The 15,805-nt window shown below is 51.4% G+C and overlaps 1 protein-coding gene across 2 annotated transcripts in view; it reads right to left on the bottom strand.

Annotated features, from left to right (window-relative positions):
• Positions 1 to 15,805, bottom strand: part of CSMD2 (CUB and Sushi multiple domains 2) — a 652,460-nt gene that overhangs the window by 284,998 nt on the left and 351,657 nt on the right. For both annotated transcript variants that reach the window (XM_082415250.1, XM_082415251.1), the window contains exon 12: positions 14,083 to 14,195. In XM_082415250.1, coding sequence (XP_082271376.1) covers positions 14,083 to 14,195 — 113 coding nt within the window. The remainder of the gene's footprint in view (positions 1 to 14,082; positions 14,196 to 15,805) is intronic.

Genomic DNA, 15,805 nt, shown 5'->3' with positions numbered 1-15,805 from the left:
TCTTAGTGCAATATTTTGTTTTTAGAAAATCAAAACTGATGCATATAAATCAAATCCAACATGAAGAAGAACACCAGAACTTAATAAAAAGACCAGATCCGACCCAGCACTTGCACAGCTCACCTCACTTGTCTCACCCTAGTCCTGGCCATCAGAGTCTGTCATTACTGAAATGTTATTTTTTTATCATGGATATTTTGCATTAATCTTGGTTTTTAAAAAATACTACATTAAAATATTATTTAATTACTGAGTTCTTTGGTGTCTCCCTTAAAATTATGCCCAAGGTGAGTGTCTCTCTCATCTCAGCCCAATCCCAACCCTGGCATCAGGGAAGGCTTCTCGGAGGAGGCCTTCTTGGAGAATGTTTAAGCTGAGGCCTGAAGTCTGTGTAGGAGCCAGCAGGTGAAAGGAGTATGTGGGATTCACTGCAGCATTATTTACTAACAGCCAAGCCATGGAAACAACTTACATGTCCACTGATGGATGGACAGGTAAAGAAAATGTGGCACACACATACAATGGAATATTTTTCAGCCACAAACAAGAAGGAAATCCTGCCATTTGTGACATGGATGAAACTTGAGGGCATTATGCTAAGTGAAATAAGTTGTACAGAGAAAGACAAATACCGTATGATCTCACTTATATGTGGAATCTAAAAAAAATGAACTCAGAGAAACAGAGAATAGAATGGTGGTTGCCAAGGGTGGGGTGGGGGAAATAGGTGCAGGTGGTAAAAGGATACAAAGTTCCAGTTATAAGATGAATAAGCCAGGGGGATATGATGTACAGCATGGTGACTCTGGTTAACGACAGTGTATTGTATATTTGGAAGTTGCTAAGAGGGTAGGTCTTAAAAGTTCTCAACACAAACACACACACAAAGTGTAAGGTGAGGTGCTGGGTACGTTAACTAACCTTATTGTGGTCATCATTTCACAATATATACATATATCAAATCAACCCGTTGTACACCTTAAATTTGCACAATGTTATATGTTAATTACATCTCAATAAAGCTGGGAAGAAGAGAAAGGCATCAGTGGGACGGAGAGGGGAGGAAGGACCCTTCCGGTGGGGGAGGAGCCCATGCAGAGTCTCAGAGGCTGTTTGCAGGACTGCAATGATAGAAGTGACGATAACTAGCTAATCGTTACGATCATAACGAACTTTTAGTTACAGAACTAATGACTCTAGCACTGACTATGTGCTGGCAGCCACTCTGAGAACTTTACATATAGTGAATCATTTCATCCTTACAGTAACTGTGACCTAGGTACTACTATCTCCATTTTAAAGGTGAGGAAACTGAGGCACAGAGAGGTGATGTAGTTATCCAAGGTCACAGAGCCAGGAAATGGTGAATCTGAGGTCCAAACCCAGGTTGTATGGTTCCAGGGCCCTTCACCACCATGTCACATTGACTTTCCACAAGCATGAGTACTTTCCACCGGGTGAAGAGAGACGAGGCTGGAAGAGGCAGGCAGGGCCAACCCACAAAAGGGCCTGTTCGACCTGCTAACGAGACTGGACTTCAGAGTGTAGGCAATGGGGGCTCAGGAAAGGGTTTCATTCCACTTGGCATTTCATAGTGTGGATTTTAAAAGGTCACCCTGACTGTTGCCTGGAGAACGGTCTGGGGGCAGCAATTCTGGAGGCAGGGAGATCGTTCATTCATTCAACAAACATTTGAGTGTCTCCTTAGCATGAGCCACTGTGCTGGGCACTGTGGGTGCGACAGAGAACAAGGCAGACACAGGCCCTGCTGCCACGGAGGTTCCGTTCTAGAGGGAGGCTCTCAGTGATCTGGGAGCTGTTTTGACAGCATCTTGGACTGAGCACAGGCAGAGGGGATGGGGAGAGGCAGAGGGGATGGGGAGAGGCAGAGGGGATGGGCACAGGCAGAGGGGATGGGGACAGGCAGAGGACTTGGGAGGTCTAAAGCAGGAAGAAGCCACAGGCCACACTGCGAGTGAGCAGACAGGGGATAAAGGGGAGGCAGGGGCTACGATGACTGCAGGGCTTGGCCTGGGTACCGGGTGTGCTTTCATCTTCACCAGATGCACGAGGAGGAGCAGGGCTGGAGGGTCACTCGGCACCTCCACGGGGACATACCTAGTAGAAAGGGGCTATGTGGGTCTTATGCCCACGAGGCCAATCTGGCCTAGAAATACAGAATTTGGATTCAGCTCACAGAGGGTCATGAGAAGAATGAGACCACCCAAGGGGAGACATCAGTCCGGAGAGAACAGCTAGGGACACCGCAGGGGCCAGCAGAAGGCTAGTCTAAGATCCTGCGGGGAGCGGAGCTCCAGAAGCTTAGAGGAGAATGAGTTTCAGGAAGGAGACCAACAGCATCGAATGTGGCAGGGAAGTTTAGAAAGGACTGGAAAGCAGGTCAGTGAAAGGAGCTCACTGGATACTGGCAGGAGACTTGAGTGTGATGATGGGGCCGGCCCGGCACTGACGGGAAAAGAGGAAGACGATCTGGGAAGAGTAGATGACTCGTAAAGAAGGCGTTTCTTGGAAGTGAAGCAATGGGGAGAATTCAGGTGGCAACTTATGAGGAATATGGCCTTGAGGGGGCAGCTGAAGAGGCTTTTTAAGGCCGAAGAAACTTGACCATAATTAAATGCTAGGGGAGGGCAGAGAGAGAGAGAGAGACTATGAATGCATATAACTGAATGAGAGACACTGGTGAGCTGGAATGGGCAGTGACAGCACGAGGCTATGGAGAAGCAGGAGGCCGGGGCCCAGCGCACGCTGGGGGGCTCACCTTAGAGCCCAGGAAGCTGCCCTTCCCTCGTGGTGGGGGGAAGAGGGAAGAGGTGATCACAGCGAGCTTTCAGGTAGGACAGTGGGAGGTTGAAGAAGATCTTGTGATGACACAGGCTCTACTTTCCTAGTGAAGCAGGAGGACGTGTCATGACGTTTGCTGCAGGTGAGGGACCAGTTGTGGGGAAAAGGATGCGACGTTGACAAGAACATCTGCAACAGTCACCTGGAGAAGAGGAATCATGGCTGGAAGGACTGCCGTGCACCCTGGGTTCCACGGAGGGTGGAGACAGCTCATTTACAGGGGTGCTGTCACCGAGCAGGGCTGTGTGGCTTGTCCCAGATCCCTCAGAACCTGGTTCACGTGCACGTGGAGAAATGGCAGGGCGGTGGGCAGGGAGTCAAGGATACTGTTCAAGGAATGGCTGATGTGTGATGCAAGGGTCTCAGGCTGAAGGAGGAAAGAAGTGAACAGAGGAGGAAGGGGAGGGGATGGTGATGGAGAGGCCAAGAGAAGGATGGTGAATGGAGTAGAGGGAGGAACGGGTGGGGGAGCGGAAGGGACGAGGGGCCCCAGAGCGGGTGGGTGGAGTGAAGGCTCCAGAGGTGCCAGAGAGCAAGGTCCGCACTGACAGGATGGGAGAAGGCTGAGAAACGAGAGGCAAGGTCATGGCGAGACTCAGAGTGGAGAGGAAGAGGCTGGCGACACCCATGAGGAGGGTAGCGAGTGGCAGAGGTGGAGACAGCCTAGGTCAAAGGAGAAGGGTTTGCACGTAGGTGGAACAGCGCTGGAGAGCGAGCGCACGAGCCCACGGCTCAAATGTGAAGTTCACGGGGTCTGCGGACAGGAGCTGCTAGTGCTGGAGAGGGCTCCTGGGTAGGGGTGACCTCGGGGAGGTCAGGTTTAAGGGCGCACTTGGCAAAGAGGTCCAAGGCGTTGGAGAGGGGCATGTGCAGACCACGGAATCAGGACCAGGTCGGGGGAGAGGAAGAACAGAGCAGGGTGGTTCGAGAGTTTGAGAGCTCCCTTCAGGAAGGCAGGGGGGCTGGGGGCTGGCCCTCAGACACCCTCGTCCTGGTCTGGATCTTCCCTCCAAGCCCAGCGCCAACCCCTGCTGGGGACACACGGGAACCAAGTCCCCTTGCCCTCCCGCAAGGGGACTCCCTGGGCTCCACGGCCCTGCCTGAAAAGGCACGTGACCTTGACCCTCCTGGCCAGGTGCCGACCAAATCTGACATCAGGGCCCAGAAGTGCAAATCCATAAGCCAGATTCTGACTTGGAGGAAATCATGCATGCAGCTTCCTGTTATCTGGCCTAATAGAATTCCCTTCTATAAGTGTTTATCTTTCTCTCTCCCTCCTTCTGCTGACCAGAAGCAAGCTGGCGAACACAAGATGCGTGCTTCAAAGACCCTCAGAATTCCATCACAACTGGGCTCTGCATATTTGCGTTCCCCTTTCTCCGCTGTTTTATTCCTATCGTCTGTGATCAACCTTACTGTCTTCTCCCCAGGTTTTTAAACTTGTGATTCCAAATTGGAATCCTCTTTTATGACAATGTCTGTAGAGAAGGAACTGCTTCTCGTGTCTGTGTAAATTCACCATTGGATGTGCTCCAAGAAGGGCAGCGCCGTGTAGAGGGAGAGGAGAGTCCGACCATGGGCTACTATTCGCTGCCTTTCCAACCGGGTGGGACTTCATTTGTTCCTTCACTGATTCACTGTTCCCTCAACCCCGGGCTGCAGCTTCCTCTCCTCCCCAATGCCACATGGCCGACTGCTCACGCTACAGACTTTAGCTTAAGACGTCACCTCCTCAAGGTGCTTTCCCTAACCTCTCTCCTTAGATGTTTCCCTTCTCCTTTGCTCTCTTGGCACCCTGGTCTTTTTCTTTGTAGCACCGATTGTAAGCATTCCTCTATTCATTTCATTAGTTCCTGTTCTAGACATTGCACGTATAGCGGTGGAAAAAAGGGCAAAAATCTCTGCTCTCCTGGAGCCTACTGCCTGTTGGGGCATCAGGGACCACCTGGTTCACCATCTCAGCCCCCACTGGCGCCTCACTGGCTGTCAGGTGGCTTCCTCGTTTCTCATCTCCCCACCCACTGGAAGGGAAGCCCTATGGAGGCAGGCGTCAGTTGTGTGTTGTTGATCGCTTAGCACGGCGTCTGGAGCACAGACAGCACGCTGCTCAGTGTGTGAGCACAGCTGATACGTGTTGCACGGGGAGTGTGTCAAATGCCACGCTCAGTGCTAATGATACAGAGCTGCCTGACCCAGGGCCTCTGCCCTTGGACCACTCACAGTCAGGTGGCTCTAGAGATAGTTACAGAGTAACTGATGGGGGCCGGGACGGGGTGTGTACCTGACCACACAACCTCTGGGGGCGAAGGGGAGGCAGCTCCGGTCTCGGGCTGGGGCTGGGGGAGGCAAAAGGCTTCATGGAGGTTGCCCAGGCAGACACAGGAATCAGCCTGGATTCTGCCCTCCCCTCCCCATCACAGCCCTTGCTAACCACCTCCTGGCGGCTCCTCCTCCCGGACATCCCTGCACCCTCTACTCTCCATTCTTCCCCTCACCGCCTAAGTCCACCCCTCTCAATTCCTCACCTGGGCATGGCGTTGGGCAAGGGCTGTTCCCCTGCCCCTTCCCTCTACTCTGTCGTATTCAGCAAAGCAGCACGAGATCGCTCAGGAACAAACATCTGATCATTAGTGTGCCCTGCTCATTGATTCTTCCATGGCTTCCCAAAAATCCACAGATGAAAACCCTAACTCCTTGGCATGGCAGGACCTTTGTCTACCCCCTCCCACCCCAGCCTCCTCTTTGTCCATCTCTGACCTTGAGATTCACCACAAAACGGAGCCACCTGCAGGGGGCAAAACAGTGAGAAGGTGAGGATTCTGAGGAAGTCCTGGATCTGTATCCTGGCTCTGACACTAAGTAGTAGACCTTGGGTACCTTTCGTACCCTGGCTGAGTCTTAGTTTTGTCACTTGTAATACAGAAATGGCAATAATAACAGCTACCTTGCAGGGTTGTTTTGAGGATTAAATGAGTTTATGTATATAAGACAACTGTCAAAATGTCCAGCACGTGGCACGTAACCAGTAACCAGGAGGTGTTTCCTCAAGGTCATTATTGGCCCATTGTTGGCGGAGCCCAGCCGGCTCTCACATGGTTTTAACTTGGTACCCGCTGTCCTCTCTTCCTCATGAACACCCCCCACTTGTCCACTAGACAAAGAATCATCTCTCAGTGTCAGCTCAAGTGCTTCCTTGGGGCTGTACCCTTGAATCACCCAGGCAGCCTAAGGAGCTCTCTCTCACTCTCACTCCCAGCCCCCTTGGACAATTATTTATTTATTTATTTTTTCAATTCTGGAGAAGAGTTAGAAGTTCAATGTGGCAGGATGTGATGATGAAAGGAGATGAGGCTGGAGAGATGGTCTGGGAGACCATGAAGAGCCGGGATCAGCTCCTTACAGCCGGCGGTCCCACCCCTTCTGCTCTTTCTACCTCCAGAACCAAGCGCAGTGCCTTATGCATCCTGAGGCCTCCAGACCAATTGTTCAACCAGCACAGACTCCTAATGAGTGACCAGGACATCTCTGGTGCATTAAGACGACCTCTGGGCATGCCTGGATCTCATGGATTTCCTGGGAACCACATCCCACTCCACTTTTGTACTGATGATGTGAAGGGCGCAAGCAGGCAAGAGACAGAGGGCAGCTGTACATGTATCTCTGGGAATCTGTGCATTGTTCTCTGCACACAATTTTCATGAATGGGATGGAGATGTGGGTGGATGAGGTGGGTGACATTCGTCCCTCCCATCCCTTTCCTCCACCACACTGTCATGGGTGTGTCACAGACTGAAGGAGGTTGGGAAACAGGGGTGAATATGGTGAATACGGGGTGAAGACAAACATCCAGGTTGCCCCCAAGCTGTCTGTACCAGCCCCAAACTGGAGCTTGCCATTTGCAAAAGCCCATGTATTTAAAGAGTATGTCTCATTGACAGATGACTTCCTGCTAGATTTTAAAGGTGCAGTATCCTTTGCTGCTTAGCACCCCTGCCTCCCGGGGGCCAGGAAAGACTCATGTGCAGCGTGGGTCCCACTGGGCCTTCCTGAGAGGGGTTAGCTGCTGCCTGTATCTAGCAAACCTCTAGGTCCCAGTGCCTGAGGAAGCTTTAAGGGTATCATGGAAACTCAGTGAGCATCTTAGGAACATGCCTGGTGTCCTTCCTGGTTGAAGTTGGAAAGTTTGGGCCTCTGAGCTTATGGGGATAAAGTAAGAAGAGACAGAGGTCCTAAAAATTGCAGACTGGAGGCTGAAAATGGCCATGTGCTTAACGCTCTGATTGGAGGAAAGGCAGGGTCCAAAAAGGAGCAGAGTCAGGATGCCGGGCTGCTGCCCTTGGTCTCCTTTCAAGCTCAGCTCCAACACCATCTCCTTCAGGAGGCCTCCCGGTGCCACCACCAGAGTTCAGTTCTGGAGAAGGGGATGCAGGCACCGCCTGCAGAAGGCTAGACTTGGCCATCTTCCCCCTACTGGCTCTCAAACTTTATTCTGTGGAAGTTTTAGCTTCAACCCTAGGCAACCCTAGGGGATCAGGCTTTCTAAGTCAACCTGTTCTCTCTGGGATGTTGACCAACTCCTTTCCATCTTATAAGCGAGTCTTAGCTTCAGACACCAGCTCCTCCAGGGAGCCTTCCCTGATGCCCTCAAGTAAGGTTAGCTGCCCCTCCTTGACATTTCCACATTTTCTCATGCTTCCTGGACTCTAATGAAGACAGACTAAGACTTGGGTGAAGGCACAGATTGCCTTGTTATCCTTGTATCCCCTTGTGGTCTGAACAGTGTCTGTAACACATAATAGGGGCCTAGATGATGTTGAACACACAGGTGACCTTATTTCCAACACAAGTCCCCTGGACTATTGGGCATCCTTTCTGCATGATCTCCGCTGCCCTGCTTCTCCATATCTCCAGGGTGAGGGTCCCAGCTCCTCCCTCCCTTAGGCCGGCCTCCGAGATTTAGCATTAGGCTGCCAGATTCCAGGCTCCAAGTCAGGAAGTGAAGAGGCTCCGAGACTGATGCTGAAACTTGTTAGCAAGTTGTATGTAATTTTATAATGTTTCTGGTAAGTGTTAATTGCCTGTTCCTTAAATATTTCTTATTCTGCTGGGAAGCAGAGCAATTGCAAATATGAATGCTTTCCTACAGCTGGCTGCCCTCATGGAGGGGGCCTGAGTTTTCTAGGTGCCAAAGACTCAGATATTGACAGAGCTGGAGGCCCCTCCCCCACCCTGACCTGGGATTGTGACAAGCATAATGAGAAGTATTTCTGGGAAATAAATCCCTCAACTTTTCCCACCCAGGAGCTCACACTTTTAATGGCGGGGGTGGTGGTGGTGATGCTGCAGTGTCACCTGCCTGCCCTAAGGAAGCTTTTCTCTACCTGAACAGGGGCAGAGGGGGTATTGATGCTGATGGGGCCAGATATGCCTGGGGGTTTCTGCCCTCAAACGCCTCATGCCACCTGTGGAACACATGCGTCCCGGCCACCCTCCCATCCCTGAGCCGAGATGCCTGTCCTGCATGGAATTCCCCAGGAGCTGGGATAAAAGAAGGGCTAAGATGGGGGTGGAGATCATTCTGAAGCTTTGGGCCATGAGTGCAGGTTAGAAGAGCTGCAGGACTGGGGAAGCAGGGGAGGGGATCAGGCTTTTAAACTGAGTGTTTACTAAATGCCAGACCCCACGCTGGAGGCTTCACTGCACGGAATCCTCGCAAGACCCCTGTGAGATGAACGTTTATCAGCCCTTCTTCACAGATGAGAAAACTCAGGCTCAGGGATGCGGAGGGATCGGCTGAAGATCACACACAGAGCCAATGGCAGAACTCGATTATAAAGTGGGTTTGTCTGACCCCAGAGTCTATGGGGACAGTGAAGAATGTGGGCTCTTGGCACCTGAGTGCCGGGAGGTGGTAAAGCGGGACAAAAGGGCATTGAGAGGGTGTAGAGGAAGGGTGCCCGATTGTGCCAGGCACTGGGCTAGGCCCTGTAGGACCAGATAGATTAATAAACTGTAATCTGCCTAGAATGGGTTCATAGGAGCCAGAATTTGGCTTGGAATTATCATCATTGAGGGCCTTGGATGCCACATGAATGACTGTGCTTTATCCTGAAAGCAGTGAGAAGTTGTCATTAAAGTTTTGTGGGTTTTTTTGTTTTTTTTTTAAGTAGCAGGGAACTGTGCCAGATTTGGATTCTAGGAAGATCACTGAGCTGCAAGAGGCAGATGGGTGGGGCTGGGGGAGGGGCCTGGAGTCAGAGATGCTGGGTAGGAGGACTGTGTGGTCATCAGGTGAGAGGTGACGAGGGCCTAGCCACGTCAATGACAGAGGAGCTGGGGCGCCACAGAGGGAGAACTGGCAGAATCTGGGAACCGAGTCAGAGGTGGGAGAGGGAGAAGGAGGAGGTGGAGATGAGGCTGAGTGACGGTGTGGATGGTGGTGCTGTTCACTGGGATGGGGACATGGGAGCAGGGGGTGTGGGGCTGGAGATGGAGAGCTTGGTTTGGGATGGTGTTAATGCACTGAACGTTTGTGTCTCCCCCAGATTCAGATGTTGAAGTCCTAACCCCCAGTGTGGCCGTATTTGGAGATGGGGCCTCTAAGGAAGTAATAAAGGTTAAACGAAGTCCTAGGGTGGGGCCCTGATCTGATAGGATTAGTGTCCTTATAAGAACAGACAACGCACTCACACTCTTCTTCTCCCTCCATGTGCACACACCGAGAAAAGGTCACGTGAGGACACAGTGAGAGGACAGCCATCTGAAGCCAGCCCGGACCAGAAACCGAATCAGCCAGAACCCTGATCTTGAACTTCTAACCTTCAGAATCGTGAGAAAATAAATTCCTGTTATTCAGGCGTCCCAGTCTACGGTATTTTGTTATGGCAGCCAGAATAGACCTAAGACAGATGGGGTGGGCGTGAGATGTCTGAGGAGGAAGCTATGTAAGATGTGTCACAGCTAGACTGACATGCAAGTGGAGAGTAGATCTGAAAGTCCCCAGGGTTCAGGCTGAGGTTGAAGTCATGGAAGTAGATGTGATCAATGGTGGAAGGTTCTAGAAAAAGAGGATGAAAGCTGAGAGCCTGAGAAGTGCCTGCCCTGAGGGGGCAGTGGGGAGCCATGCAAGAGCTTAGGGGGAGTAGCTAGGAGGGTGGAGGGGACCTAGAAGGCTGCAGGGAGAGAAGCCCAGAGCAGATGGGAAAGGACACAGTCATATCAGGGCCTCAGGGAACTCGACCACCCACCTCTTCCACAGAAGAGGGCATCTCGCCATGAAGGTGTGAGACCCATGGGTGTCACCCTCAAACAAAGGTCAAAGGTGGAAGGACAAGAAGGGAAAGGCAGGCCCATCCTGACATTTAACCCTTCCCAGGCTCTTCTTTCCACTGAACAAAGTGCGAACTCCTTATGAGGCCTTGAGGCCCTTGGTGACCAGGGTCTGTCTTCTGCCACGTCTGCCTTCACATTTTACACAGTGGCCACCATGAACCACCTCCTTTCCCAGCCAGTCTGGGGAGTGAGGGTGAGGCAGGGGCCTAGGACCGGGGCTATCAGAGCAACCACGGGCCACCTGGGGGACAGGCAGGGAGCCACGGGGCCCCCAGAGGAGGGCACAGCCCGGAGTGGAGGGCAGTGGTCATCACGGAACTTTCTCAGCCCCCAGGGGACAGCACCTCTGTGCCAGGCGCTGTGCCAGGCGCTGTGCCAGGAGCCTTCGTGATCTCATCTCATAACACTGCACAGCAATGCAATACAGTCAGCATTATTACCTCCATTTTATGAGTGGGGAAACGGAGGTTCAGAGAGACCGTATACCTCACCTAAGGTCACACAGCTGGGGCCAAGCTGGGATTCACCAGCTCTGGTCCAATTCCAGAGTCTGTTCTATCTTCACAGAAGCTGCTGCCTCTGTGCACAGAACCCGTGTAGCCCCTGTGGGTTACTGAGGGGTCTAAACGTTCAGACTCTCTTCTCTCTTCCTATTTTGTCATGGTTCCGAGGAGAAGTCCGGCCCACGCCTAGTCTGTGACCAGCAGTCATACAGCGTATGTTTTTAGGCCAAGTCTATGTTGCCTTCTATTGTCGCCTCAGTACCTAGCCTCATTCTGGTCACATAACAGGAGCTTAATCAATACTGGCTGAGTGAAATGGCCGAATGACCTAATCCCAATCTCTAGTAACAAGGAACCCAGGCTCATGACTTATTTGACTGGGCTCATGGCCCATTTGACTGGGGCAAAGCTTTGGCTTCTATAAAGATTTTATAAGGAATTGAAATTCTGTAACTTGGGGAGGCTCCCAGTATAAGAGAAAATCATGGGCTTTCAAGCTACAGAGACCCAGTGTCGAATCTTGACTCTGCCGGGTCCCACATTTCTGTGTGGCCCTGGGCAGGTCACTTACCCCCTGAGGCTCTGATTCCTCTTCTACAGAAAAGCAGCCGTCATCACATAGCTGTGAGCGCTGCATGAGATGAAGCGGTACTTTTCAAACTCGTGCTTAGCTACAAATCCCCTCTTAGAAGAAGGTTTACAGGAGGAGAAGAGGAGATGGAGGCAGGGTCAGAGGCCTCCCTGCTGGGCATCCCCTATCCCACCACCTTGGTGGTCCCCGAGGGTACCCCAGGTCTTTGTGTGACACTGTTTGAAAACCCCAAGACAATGAACACGCAGCTTCTGGCACATAATAGGCTCTCAACAAATGATATGTCCCTTTCTTTTCCAATGAAATCACACCAAATAAGCCTAATTCCTCTTTCCCACAGAACAGCCCTTCAAATATTTGGACACAGCTCTCAAGTCTCCCCTGAGTCCACTTTCCCCTGAATAAACATTCAGTGGGCTGTTAACCTTGTTCGCTGGGCTTGACTTTAAGTCCTCTCCTTATCCATCTCAAGCTGAGGTCCCCACGTCTATGCCCAGTTCTCTGATGACTGATCAGCATAGAATAAAGCCACACTCACTCCCTGGGATAAATTCTAGTAGCTAATATTTTTGAAACTTCAAACAGGACTTGATATTTATTCCCACTTCATCTTATCCTGGTAATTTAGCCAATTACTCCACTCCATCCAGAGCTTTCTGCACGCTGTTTGCTGACTGTTGTACCATCATCCCTCTCAAGCTCATGTGACTTTTGTCTTATCCAAGCCATGAATAAGATATGGAAAGATTAGGGAATGTGGATGGTACAGAATCATTCCTCCCCACTTCTGGAAACATTCACTGCTGAATATCCATAGAAGTCCTGAAATGGGGAAACCTTAGAAACTTTTGAGTCTAAACCCATTCCCATTTCCAAAGTAGTGAGGGCCGGGGCTTGGGCCTGAATCAAGGTCTCCTGATTTCTCGTCTGGGGCTCTTTCCATTGCCTCACAGCTGCATATATATAACTATGTGCCAGAAGAGCCCATTCATTTAACTACCTATGTACTCACTCACTACTCACTAATCACCTTGTAATTTGCAACATTTTAATTTTCACATTCTTTATCTAAACTTAATCTTCACAGAAGCCCTGTGCCCGAAGGTGTATTATTATCTCCATTTCACAGATGAAGAAACAGAGCCCCAGACAGGCTCCCTGACTCACCATGGAGCTGGAAAGTGACAGAACCAGGATTTGAACTCTGCACGTTGTCACCCAATAGGTGTTCTCTGTCTGCTGTCCTGTCTCTCTTAGATGCATGTTTCCTACTCTTCGAACAGTACATCCATCCTCCTTACCCCAGTGGGCATATCATGGTTTGACAGTGTTCCTGCAGGAGATAAGGGCTAGCCTCCCGTTATGAGTTGAATCGTATTCTCCAAAAAGATCCTGGTCCCTGAATCCTCACCCCTGGTCCCTGTGCATGTGACCTTATTTGGAAATAGGGTCTTTGCAGACGAAATCAAGTTAAGATGGTGAGCACTTAATCCAACATGACTGGTGTCCTATGAGAAGAGGAGAGAGACACACGGGGACGTGCGACCACAGAGGCAGAGATGAGAACGATGCAGCTACAAGCTAAGGATTGGTGGCCACCACCAGGAGCTAGGAAGAAGCAAGGAAGGCGTCTACCCACAGTCTCAGAGGGAGCGTGGCCCTCCTGACACCTTGAGTTCAGACTTCTAGCCTCCAGAACTGTGAGAGAATAAACTTCTGTTGTTGAAGCCATCCAGTTTGTGGTGCTTTGTTAGGGCAGCCCTAGGACACTAATACATGTCCTGTGTGCCCAGTTTGGTGACAGAATCCAGGTCCTGGTACAGGAAGGGCCTTTGGTCCACTGGGGGTGTGAGTCACACGAGCAGAGTGAGAGTCCTTTGGACCCTAAATAGTCCCGTGTAGAATGATCACGTCTCCGAATGGGGTGGGGAAGGATGCCTTCTCTCCCCCTCTACTGCCGCCTGTCTCTCTAGTCATTTTAAAGACTTAAAGCTCACTTTCTCGATAAAGCTTTTCCCGATGCCCCAGAAAGGATGGCTGTCCCTTCCCTGGGCTCCCATTGGTTCTGTTTGCTGCAATGATCTTGCTTTAATAATAGCTCGTTTGTTTTCTCCTCTGTCTTACCATGCTAGCGCAGGCCCCTTGCAGCAAGGGCCTAGATCTGATGCATCTGTTCTCCCAGTGTTGGTCTAGGGTCGGATACCTAACAGGGCCTTCACAAATGCTCGGGGGATGGTCTCTGCTCCACCTTCTGTGGGGTCTGCACCAGCAGTCATCAGGAGGCTTGGCAGTGCATGGAGGGGTGATGGTAAAGGCATCTCTTGGACCCCAGACTTTGCCGTTCCCTTAATGCCTGTTCCCGCCAAGAGATGCAGGTCACCCGCGTCTGCATCCTCCTCAGGTCACCAACGGTGTGTGTCTGTCCCTAGCCCTGTGCACACAGTCACTCATCACTATGACACCCAAATAGGGTAGCTTGGGAAGCTACTGCCTCCAGTCTAAAGATTTTATAAAATAAGCAAGACTCAGAAAGTTTATGGGGCTTTTCAAAGGTCTACACAAGCCAGGTATGAACCCAGGATGGAACTGATGTGTGTGATTGATCCCAGATAATCCTCAAAACAGCCCAGGAGACCCACTGGACAAAGAAGGAGGCTGGGACTCAGAGGAGTTGAATAACATGCCTAAGGAGAGGAAGCTAGTGCAGGACAGAGCCAGGATTCAAACCCAGGGCTTGTTGACTCCAAACCAGACCCCAAGCGTCTGACTCATCGGCTCCCCAACAGCAGTTACCTTCGTAAGAAGCCTTGAAGCCCAGGGAGCTGCCACTGCTGTCGGTCTGGAAGAGGAGCCACATTTGATGGTTGGTGCTGACAATGAGGTCTGGGACCGACGTACCTGTCAGGCTGTCAGGAGAGAGAGATTCAGAGGCGTGCACCCCACTGTGGCACCCCAAGAGAATGACGGTGTGACTGATGACATCTAAAGGAATATCTAGGTGCCATGCCCACTCAGGCAGACACTGAGTCCCACAGTGTTTCTGGCACTGAGCCCGGCAGCATGTGCTCACGTGCTGGGAGACTCAGGACCACTCCCCTCCGGCCACAGGCAGAGCTTGCATCTCAGCCATGACTCCCCTGCCCAGATTCCAGGGCTTGGAAGAGAGATCTGTGTCCTCACTTGCACAGGGGACGGATGGCCGGAGCCAGATCTAATCAAGGGGGTGTCTACACCCCTGCAACCTCCTGTCTTTCCTGTGAACTGTATTGCAGAAAAGACACAGACAGAAACCCATTTCCCCAGTCGGAACCCAGCCAGTCCTTTTAATGAGGCACCTCTTTCCACTCCAGCATGAGAAGTGAGGCTTAAAGCACAGCCACCACCCTGGGCAACGCTCTTTCTGAAGAAGAGAGTTTAGGCATGGAGAGGACTCTGATTCAACTCACATTTACCAGGCGCCTACCCAAGTCAGACCATGTCCCTTTCATTATCTTATTTAATGTCCCCAGTAGCCCAGTGAGGTAGAGCTTGTGTTATGCCCACTGTACAGATGAGAAGACAGAGGTGCAAGATGGGCAGTGGCTTTCCCAAGGTCAGCCTGCTGGAGCGGCAGACTCAGAGTCCACGGCACAGCCTGGGGCTCCTAGAAGAGACCTGGCTTCCTTTTTCTGCTGAGACCAGACAAACTGCCAGCACAGATGGGGTGTCGGGGGGTTGTGAGGGGGTGGTTGGATTGATGGGCTCTAATCTCTGCTCTACTCTGGGGTCTCAAAGCTTGAGGAGGGCTGTTGAGTTGGCTGCAGAGAGGTGATCGGTACTCTGTGAGTACCGTGCAGCTGGAGCGGGGAGAGACCACCTGGGACACACCAGCCTGGTGCGTGTGACATCCCTGGGCTGGGGGCTCTGACATTCTGTAATGAGTAAGGATGGACTCCAGGGTGGTGGTGAGCAAGGGTGAAGACCAAGGCCTCTGCTCTTCCTCTGTGTGACCCAATTACGACAACTAAGGAACCCAACGATTTTGCATGTGTTTCCCTGAAGTTTTGAAATTGACGTTGGCCTAAAGAGATCTGAGGGTGGTGGCAGAGCCCCTGGGCTGCTACAGAACTTGTTGGGATCTCACTCAAACTAGACTGGTCCAGAGGCCTGGGTACAAGCCCTGGATCTGCCATTCATTTGCTGTGGGACCTTGAGCAAATGGTCGAGCCTCTCTGAGCTTTTTCACTCCATATAAATGAGGGGTTGAAATGTATGATTCCCCCAGAGTCTTTTCAGCTTTTCTGTTCTACGGTTCTCTCTATGACAAAGCACAATGGGGTCATGGGGGAGACAGAGTGGGATCCTGGCCTCTTGGACACATCGAGCTGATGTACCACACAGGTCAGCATGCCAGGGCAGGTGAGTGATGGGGATACACAGAGAGGAGGGGAGGGGTTGAGGATGATGGGTAATTCATGTGTCAACCTGATTGGGCCACAAAATGCCCAGATATCTGACTGAGCATAATTCTGGGTGT

This window comes from Balaenoptera physalus, assembly GCF_965194825.1.
Source record: "Balaenoptera physalus genome assembly, chromosome: 1".
NCBI lineage: Eukaryota > Metazoa > Chordata > Mammalia > Artiodactyla > Balaenopteridae > Balaenoptera > Balaenoptera physalus.
This window is presented reverse-complemented; position numbering and strand designations above follow the sequence as displayed.